Source organism: Sinohyriopsis cumingii, chromosome 6 (assembly GCF_028554795.1).
Source record: "Sinohyriopsis cumingii isolate HCF-2022 chromosome 6, ASM2855479v2, whole genome shotgun sequence".
NCBI classification, from domain to species: Eukaryota; Metazoa; Mollusca; class Bivalvia; order Unionida; family Unionidae; genus Sinohyriopsis; species Sinohyriopsis cumingii.
The window spans coordinates 17,899,311-17,909,928 of NC_142966.1; the positions used below are offsets into that span (position 1 = coordinate 17,899,311).

At 38.1% G+C, this 10,618-nt stretch overlaps 1 protein-coding gene across 5 annotated transcripts in view; it reads left to right on the forward strand.

Moving 5' to 3' along the window:
• The window catches only part of LOC149796437 (four and a half LIM domains protein 2-like), a 279,497-nt gene that overhangs the window by 262,591 nt on the left and 6,288 nt on the right, over window positions 1–10,618 (forward strand). For all 5 annotated transcript variants that reach the window (XM_089961113.1, XM_089961115.1, XM_089961116.1 and 2 more), the window contains 3 exons: window positions 2,375–2,549; window positions 3,457–3,626; window positions 10,162–10,348. In XM_089961113.1, coding sequence (XP_089817239.1) covers window positions 2,375–2,549; window positions 3,457–3,626; window positions 10,162–10,348 — 532 coding nt within the window. The remainder of the gene's footprint in view (window positions 1–2,374; window positions 2,550–3,456; window positions 3,627–10,161; window positions 10,349–10,618) is intronic.

Consider the following 10,618-nt stretch of genomic DNA (forward strand, 5'->3'; position numbering starts at 1 on the left):
TCAAACCATCCAAAGGGGGTAGGAGAGAGATAATTTTTTATAGCCTTTAGAAATGTTAATTAAAGCAGATTAATGACTTATATGAACTGTCAATATATTAAAATATTTCAATTACCTCTTGTTGGTTTGTCTTTTTGCTTAGTTTCTATTCCACACTAATTTTGATATGCCAGTACGTGAATGCCTGACAGTTCAGGTTCAGTGTACAAGATGCTAACCATGTTTGTACTGCACTACTTTCTTCATAAAAACCATATTTCATGTTTAAATCATGAGTGTGTCTTATATTGATTTAATAAACGTGAATAAAATTAGAAACTCGAAAAGAAAACAATCAACTTATCAATTTGCATTTGTGATTGTGAACAACAAGAAAAATCATAGAACTACATTTTGTAGCGGACACGCTCGCAGGATGTGAGGAGTTCATTCACTCAGTCAACACACAGTTTCCAGGAGTATATTGTTGTTGTTGTTGTTGTTGTGGGGTTTAACGCCATTTTTCAGCACATGATAGGCTATACATGGTGGCCAGTATTAATGGTGGAGGAAGAACCCGGGAAAACCCTGGAAAGAACCACCAACCCATGAGAAGCTACCGGCAAGCTTTCTCACGTACCCACACTGGCTGAATCCGAGACTCGAACTGGCACAGACAAAGGTGAGATGGCAGTGATCTGTAATGGAGAGTGTTTTAGACCACTCAGCCACTCGGGGCCCCCGGAGCATATTGTAGCTCCATTCAAAGTGCAAATATGTGTATTTGTATGTGTTGTAAATAAATATGCAGTATCAATGATATACCACTCGTTGTATACATTTTTCATTAAAAGGAAACTAGGCAAGCCTTGTTTCCTTTTAATGAAAAGTTTATACATCTCGTGGTATATCTTTGATACAGCATACATGATATACATATATATATAATAATCATGTGTCCAATGGGGTCTCTTTCTTTCCTTTTTAGAACACCCATTAAGTTATGGAATTGATTTGAAATAAATAGCAGGATACAAAAGGTCTGTCTCAGTTCTTGATAGCTTTTGTCAGGAACAATAATTCTTACTCCCAAAACGCCAGTGATAATCATTCTCTTGCCCAAGATGCCTTACCTTGACAGCAAATAATGGATGAACATGCAGAAGTAGTTGCATAAAACTGTAAGAGATCAGTCCTCAGGTTTTGGCATTAATGTAAAGCCATGAAATTGTGGCAGGAGAAATAGGTAGGCAGCATTATCTTGGCATAAGAAATAGCAGCTGTGCTCTATCCCTCAAAGTTAGGTCTGTTTACTTATTTAGGCCTCACTCTAGGCATCTATCAAATGTTGAAGGTTGTACATAGGAAAGAGATAGAACCATACTGCAGAAAGACTGGTTCCTTGCAACTCAGTTGATTGGGTAGCTTAATACATTCTGACTCATGTATGTTGTCCAGTCAGCTTTGATAATAAAGGCTGTAGAAATATAATTGATAAAGTCAGGTCATCACATATATTGGCTTAACCATCCAGCTTTTTGAAAGGTTGTAGAATCCAATGGAATTGTTTAGATTTGTTGAAGAGACATGACAGATTCATGGAAACAAGGTTACCTGATGTAAAAGCAATCCCAGTTCATTGAAAAATATAAACAAATGCATTACACTTTGAGGCCAATTTTAATATACATGTATTCTCTAAAAATTGCTAGTAAAATGTCTATTGAACTGTTAAAGGTAGAAATGTATTAACACCTAGGTACTGTGCTTTGTTTGCAATACATGTACATAAGGCTAAACACTCTTGTTGGGAATAATGGGAGAATGTCATTAATGTGATGAGCACAAATTAACATCAGTATGTAATTGCGTCATTATCAGGATCATTCTACATAGTAAATCTGCACTGTAGCATTTTATGCACAAGCAGAACAGGGATGTGGCTACACCGCAATATGTTTATGTATGGCTATATGTACCATATCTACCCAAATATAAATCACCCACAGCTTCAAGCTGTGTTAGCACAGATCTGCCTTGGCATAACTACATCAGGATTTACACTGTTATTGTAATAATAAATGTTACACCCTGATGAGCTAGCACATTCGATAATGACAGAGCTGGGTTTATGCTGGCAAAATGCTAGTAGATAACAATGTGGTCAATAAACCATCCTCATATAGCACAATGGAAGATGAGTTAACTGTTATTTAAATCTACCATTTCTGGAGAAAAAAATGAATCAGTTCTTTCTTAAACAGTTTTGGAAAAGCGTTGTCTCTTGATAAGAGAAATGATATATTATGTGGCAATTTAACTAGCAAGAGTAAAAATATTTTACATTTGAAACACATTTTTGTTTTTCCAACAGCAGTTCTTCCTTCCATTTCAGGATTTGTCCTACAAGGATCGCCATTGGCATGAATTTTGTTTCAAGTGTGTTGAATGTTCCAAGACCCTAGTTGATCAGCCCTTTGCTCCAAAGAATGAAAAGATCTACTGTGCTGATTGCCATGACAACTTGTTTGCAGCCCGATGTGATGGCTGCCATGACCCATTCAGAGGAGGTAAGGAACAAAGTTTAGCCATGAAAAATGTTGTTTAAAAACTGAAGATTTGAGTATCAATATTTTCATCTACAATGGAGATTGCACTGAAGTTTAAAGGCTGGGTATTTATAATGTTATTTGTATATGCACTTGTCACAGATTTATTTGCAATCATATTGTCATCCTCTTATCCATTTTCCTTACATGAACTCTCTCAGTTGAGAGGGGGGGATTGGACGTCAGGTAATTGGTACAGTAGAATGAGTATAAAGGAGAAAGGTTTCAGATGTAGCTCTTCATGGTTTGAGAATGTAACATAAACTCCATCTAGTTGTTAAGGGAAGGCTTATCATATTTGGATCAAGAAGGTTTTATATCCTAGATACACACAACTGGTGTGAAAAGTAATATTTTCATGGGTAGTTAGAAATGTGGATTTTTGCAGTGGCTTTCATCTCTATTTGTTGTTGTCATTAGTTACTCATTGTTATGTTCAATACTGTACTCACTTTTGATTCAAATTCAGTTTTCAGCAAAGAGAATATAGTCCAGAGGCCCATACAAGATTAATGTGATACGATATCACCAATTAGAAATTTCGTTATGTCAAGTCATGAAGATAGAATGTAATGGCATAATATTTATAGTGTTCCATTTCATTCAGAAGTACAGTTGGTAAAGTTATCACTGCCTGATTATTCTCAATAAGGCTATTTATCATTAGACAAATGAAATTTGGGAGACAATACACACTGTATTTGTTATTTGCTTATTTATTAGTTTCATCTGAAATGGACAAAACAGTTATTACTCATACATTATTTAACAACATTGATTTGCATGCCTTGCAAAGCATTCTAATCATTTGGCTGTTTAGTACATTTCTTAAAAAGTAAACGCTGAATTTTTTTCCCATTATTTTTAGGGATGAAGAAATTTGAGTACAAAGGCAAACAATGGCATGAGCAGTGTTTCTGCTGCATGGTCTGCAAACAACCAATCAGCAATAAGAGCTTTATACCACGTGACCAGGAAGTTGTCTGTGTCCCCTGCTATGAGGATAAATTTGCACAGAGGTGCAGCAAATGTAATGAGGTAAGATTTGCGAATCATCCAGTTATGCAGAGAGTAGTAAAAGGTTTTGAAACAAAAGAAATAATAAACATCAGTTTGCTTACTGAGAGCTGCGATATCAACAAACTATTATTATACTGGGAATAGTGCAACATGCTGAACAGTGGTATAGCAGGGACTATCAAAATTTGTTTTAAAAAATTGAGTTTGAAAAGGAGATGCAGATATAAAACGAGGCATGATATATATAACAAGGAGAACTGTACAACCATTTTCCAAAGAGTTTTGATATACATAAATGACATGATATAGTTTATTCATCAAATACATTATCTAACCGTACTATGTTAGAAGTACATCCACTACCTTGCAGATTTTGGCCCTTATGCTAAAAATTATTTATACTACACATTTTGCCTTGTTTCAACAACAAATTAAATCAAGTAACTATTGATTTAATGCAGATATGACTTCATGTAACATTGTTTAAGTTTGCTAGGCCTGCTGTAAGTGTCCACCCTATGCCACCGGGGCACAGTGGCAGTGAATTCCATTTTTTTTAATAGGCAATTGACTCAGACCCTACACCCCAGCATAAATGTCCAAATATTACGATAGAGTGGGCAGGGTCAAAGGAGACTCGGATCACTAAACCGTAAGAGATATCACTAGTGCCTTATACCACCTGTAAGGTTGAAAACCACATTGCTTTCAAAGCCAACCTGTTGACTTCATTGAGTTTAACAGGATTACAAAGTGCAATCAAATATGAAGTGTTTTAAAGTTGATACAGATAATATACCTTTATGTATGCCTTGCCATGCTCATTAAAAAGACAAAGTTTAATTTGCTTACTTGGAGCGATTAATGCTGATGCTGTCCAGTGACCCCCACAAAATAATACATGGCTGCTCACTGCATAAGACAGGTGACCATTGATTACATGATACTTATATAGGAAATTTGCCGGAGGGGGGATTTAAATGGCTGTTGTAACCTGCTGACCACTGAACTCAGGTGTCCATTAGGACAGGTTTGACTAATTCTTATAAGTTTTCTGACCTCAGGAATGTATATTCATCTATTTTATTACTATATTTGGCTCTATTATTGTTTATAGGTGAACATTTTGCACTTCAGTTGGCTAAGTTAGTCATTACCTGTCCATTGGACATACAGTTGATCTCAGTACTCATTTTTGTAAGATCATTTTCGTATATTTTTTTTGCATTAATCTTAATTCAAAGCATCCACTTTATTGTTAGCTCAGCCCAGTTCCTCACTGATTTCACCTGTATATTATATTTTCCTGATGTCTTTTAATACAAGTAGCAACAAACATGGGGGCAGGATTAATGTGGAGTGTACTTGATACATGCTGGTGGAAGATAACCCACGTGTACATCGAGTCATTAAAACCATCTTTGCAATGTTTGCTCTCACTGGTTTGAATAGAGATAACCATCACAGCAAAGTAATTGATCCTGGCAAAAGAGTTTTTGTTGCTATAGGGTTTAACGCCATTTTGCAGCACAAGATAGGCTATACATGGCGGCCAGTATTAATGGTGGAGGAAGAACCCGGGAAAACCCCTGAAAGAACCACCGACCCACGAGAAGCTACCGGCAAGCTTTCTCACATATCCACATTTGCCGAGCCCGAGACTCGAACCCACGCAGACAGAGGTGAGATGGCAGTGATCCGTGACGGAGAGCGCTTTAGACCACTCGGCCACTCGGGGCCCCCTGGCAAAAGAGAGGTGATAAATACACATAACAAAGATGCAGACACCATCAGTATTTCCACCAGATTAGTCATTCAAGGCAAAAAGATCATCAGTTCAGAAAAAGATATGCAAACTTTATTGTCATGGGCCTTCCACACAGCTGTAGCCCAACCATTTGCCTGCGGTACCACAACCAGCTCTGTCTTTCTGTTAAACTTAGTCCCAGATAGCCTCCAGCACCTGGTCACACCAATTTCAGCCCTGGTTCTGTCACATACATGCAGTGTAAACAGCACTAGATCAGGTTAACCAGTCTCCAAGAATATCCAGTGCTAGTCCCATGATAGCATTGTTGACTGGCACCAGGCAGATCCATCACAAGTCCTGGCTCCATCACAACCAGATGGCACCTAAGGAAACTTTCCATTCCCAAACACTCAGTACTCCAGTCCAGCTTTGGATCACCATGTCCTTCAGATCCCAGTGATGGCTGAAACATTACTTTGTATACCTGACTGCTCTGGTTGCCTAAGTGGTCAGAGAGTCTGTCTCAGATGCAGGAAGGCTTCGGTTTGAACCCTGGCTGAGTCATACCAAAGACTTATAAAAATGGTACTAGCAACTGCCTTGCTTGGCGCTCTGCATTGAGAGGTTAGTGTTAGGACTGGTTGGCCTGGTGTCAGGATAATGTGATTGGTTGGGATATGATGCTACATGTCTGCAGCATGATGCCTCATTGCTAGATGTCACTATAAGCTGCCACACTGTATGATACGACTGAAAAATTTGTAAAGCTACATTAAAAATCACACACACTTGTGCACCAAATTAATCAAAGTTTCAGAATATATGAGGTCTCCTCTCAGCAAATGGGAGGACCTTGTGGCTTCTACCACAAATCATGATCAGCACAGACACCAGTACAACTGGAATGGGCATCTTCCTTCTGTAACTCCCTTCAAGAAGTGAGTTGGATATGATCTGTTCAGGAGTGCTCCATCCACATTAGTTGACATATCTGCATTCAAGTCTTCTACATCCCAGGCTTTCTCAGTTCCCTGACAGAGTTATTACCACCACAGAAACAACCAGTCTGCACAGATTGCTCTATTTATCCCTCAGTCCTAATTTTAATCAGCTTTTACAGGGGTTGACCTCTTATGGACCTTCTTGTTGCGAAGTGGAATGGCTAATCCCCAACTTATATCCTGCCAGTCCCAGATCCAAAACCCAGAGCAGTTTAGCAATTTTCAAAATTAATAATTTTAAAAAAAAAGTATTTGACCCCTGTTGACTTTATCTTTATTTTAGTTTACATGATAACTTAATTGGCAATTGTTCTGATGTGGTGTTTACATTTTGTACATTTATGCACATTATACTTCACTGAAATGGTTTCAACAGATATGCCTTTCCCTCAACTACATTCCCCAACATTCTGCATAAAACTAAGGGAATCTGAGTGCCATCTAATCATGATTATTGCTCTCAAGTGACACGTTGGTTGGTTTTTAATGACAGTTTCAACATATTCTTGGTTTTGTCATGCCAAGAACTAGTCTGAAGCTCTACCAATGGAGCTTCTGTGGCTACCCTCAGGAGGGAGAAAAAAAAGCAGATCATTGACCTGAGTCAGTCATCAGAGATTCCAAGGAAGATCCTACCTTTTCTTCACTGCAAAACACATACAAGTTCGTCTATTCATACCCAAATACATTGAATCTGCATGCTTGGTTCAACTCAAATCCTCAGAAAGAAACAGTTTTCCAAACAAGCTGTTGACGTAATTGCAGCATATCCAAAAATGACCACCACTTTGAAAGATTACAAGAAATGATGGATGAACAATTTTCACAAGAACCTTACGAGCCTTAGTACCACAAATTCCTTATTTGACTTTTCTAGGAGAAGCATTTAGCTACAAACACAGTCAAGGCTTTCAGTTCCATGATTTCAGACACATTTTGCCATCATCAAAGGGAGGTCACAAGTCATAACTGAGATCTATATAAGCTTCTAGCCAGAAACAATGTGTGAACCCAATTACTGTCTAGAGCATCTCTATCTCACCTTTTGTACAAGACCTAGACACTCTAACCACAGCAAGCATAATTATTGAGATTTGCACCTTATCAGTTAACCCAAACCATCAACAAGTCCACCATGTTGGTTTGGTGTCTCTTGTGATGCTTTCATCCTAAAAATAGGCTACCACTAATGAGAAATCGATCATTTGTCTTGAGACTGCTGTCTACTTGGGCCACTTTGTCCCAGAAGTGTGTGCAAGATCTTGCCAAGGCAGTGACTTGGTAAATGCAGTGGACAAAGCAAATCATAAGAGAGAGAACTTTTCCCTAGCTGACATCATCCAAGCTGTGGGATGTAGGTAATTTTTTACGACCAGAAACCTTTCATCCCTAAGGATTCAGTTTGATCTGGTGGTACCTACCAGTTCTTCAGCAGTGCAACAAGCAAGCTTCCCAGGTCGCTTGGCAGCTTCAAAACAACACTGATTTCAGAGGATATGTGGGAGCAAACCTATTTTTTCTAAACCACATCCTTTCATTGACCATGTTGTTACCCTAGACTGGGTCTCATGCATGACTCAAAGCTGCTTTGCATAAGCTATGAAACTGGGGCCAGTGCCAACTCCATATGTAACTTCCTCCACCTCTTCAAAATTTCTCTTATGCATTATGATCAGGTAATGTATTTGAAGAAGAAACACATTTGTTGAGTAAAGTAAGCTTCATTAATAATACTTCCCAATTATACAAGACAGACACACCTTCCCCAGCATGCAGATTCCCTGTAAGAGCATGCACATCTGCTTTAGTTGTACCTGATGATTGACGAGACTTGGCACTAATCCTTCCATATAGTGGGAGATAATTCTTGTCAGACTTTTGTCTTGGCAAACAGAGAGGAGCTATTGTACTACCCATGCATTGGCTTGACATCTGTGCATATAAAAGCATATGCATATGTTCACCCCCAGTGCATCTTAACCATTCTTATAGTGGTTTTCATTGGAGGGGTGGGGTTTACTTGGCACATACATCTACATACATTATTTGCACAGTCTTGGCAGTTTTTTACATTTAACTTAAGATTTTTGCATCCTGTATACATAATGTTATACCTGGAATGATGAAACTTGGTGGCATGGGGATGCATCTTTAGGAGTACTACACCTGCATCACAAAAGTAGGTCACTGTGACCATTTTACATGCATCAGTGACTTTGGTTAAATTTTGTTTATTTCCCAAGCTATTCAGAAGGCACATTGTGACCAAGACAGTTGGAAGCAGGGATGAATATTCAGCGTTAAACTGTCCATAGTAATAAGGACTATACAGTGCATAATGTCATGTGTTGCCCTCAACAGGTTAACTGTGTACAGTATTGTACTTTTGAATGATTATAGGAAGTAATTAAATGTGTGTATATCAACATGGTCATATAAGTGTATTTTCCAGATTTTAAATAAAATATTTTTTTAGTACTAATATGGTTTAACCAAAGTCTGTTCATTCCTGATTCTTGAATGCTCTGCACTTTAGTTCTCATGACAAAACTTCAAGACAAAAATTGTTGATTGGTAAGGTTTTTAGAATTATGGTAGCCAAATACTTAACTGGGTCAAGACGAGAATGTCAGGTCCTAACATTACCGATGCAGGATATGAGGCATGTTTGCCAACACACAGCAAGACATTCAGTCCAGTTTATACTGGAATATATTTCTTGCTTAACCACATCCAAAACTGTCCATGTAGTTTAAAGTTGATTTTGCTATGTACATTTCACAGCTAACTTATATTTTTTGTTGTTGTTGTGGGGTTTAATGCCATTTCTCAGCACACGATAGGCTATGCATGGTGGCCAGTATTAATGGTGGAGGAAGAATCCGGGAAAACCCCAGAAAGAACCACCGACACACGAGAAGCTACCAGCAATCTTTCTCACATATCCTCACTGGCCGAATGCTAGACTCGAACCCACGCAGACAGAGGTGAGATGGCAGTGATCCATAACGGAGAGCGCTTTAGACCACTCGGCCACTCGTGGCCCCTGCTAACTTATATTATGATCATCCAAGTTAACAAGGAATGAGGTAAAATGATTAATCGTCATTTAAAGGTATGTGTAATCAGATTTTGCTGCAGATTTAAGGAAAACTATTTAAAAAAGAAAACAAAATTTTCACTGGACTTTATAAACTCTATTACTTCATATCATAGAAAAGAATCTTGCTTTTATTGTTTAGTTTAATATGCCCTGTAACAGAGACCAACTTTTCATTCTTAAAGTCACTTTAGTTGAATTTATTTTCTCCATGATAATTAATGTTCACAATGACAGGTGGAGGCAACTAATAGCTTCATATAGGCATGCTGTTTAGTTGTTGATCACACTGGTTAACACTCATGGTGTTGCAGCAAGCCAAAGGCTGTGGTGAATTGTCTTTTTTAGCATAGGAGGGTAGGTGGTATTGTGCTCCAAAAATTGCTTTCACAAAGATGGTCTCATAGTTTTCATATGGAAGCCATTGCACAGAAAAGTTTCTGTTTTTCCACATCAACTTTTTCAAACATTCCCATTACGAATTTTGTCCATGCTTTGTTCACTAGAGAAAACTGATATAGCAGCATGCATGCCTTCTGCATGTATTGTTTAGTACAATACTTTATTTCATTATTAATATTCTAGTACAATACTTTATTTCATTATTAATATTCTAGTACAATACTTTATTTCATTATTACCCAGTATAGAAATATTCTACTTGACCTTTACTCAGGTGATCTCCAGTTGTTTCCATTGCAGGTGATCAACAAGGGAGGTGTGGCATACAAGAACATGCCATGGCATCGGGAATGTTTTACCTGTACCAACTGCAATAAAGAGCTAGCAAAGGAGAAATTTACATCTCGGGATGAAAAACCATTCTGTGCAGACTGCTATGCGGATTTGTTTGCAAAGAAGTGCTGCAGATGCTCTAAGGCAATCACAGGTGTGTGATTTTTTATTGATTCTGGAGGACATCAGATGGCGTCCTTTGGCTTGCATGAAAATTTCTGTTGTAAGCTCTATTGGTTATAGACCAGGAGAGCTTATGCAGTGGCCCATCATCTGTCATCCATTACCATTATCACTATTCCTGCTCAGTTACTGAGAGGATTGTCATGTTACTACCAGACTTTACAGTCGCATTCATCCCAAGGTCTAGTTGGTTCTTGAATAAAAATGTAACACCTCAGACATTGAAAATGGCAGCCATTTT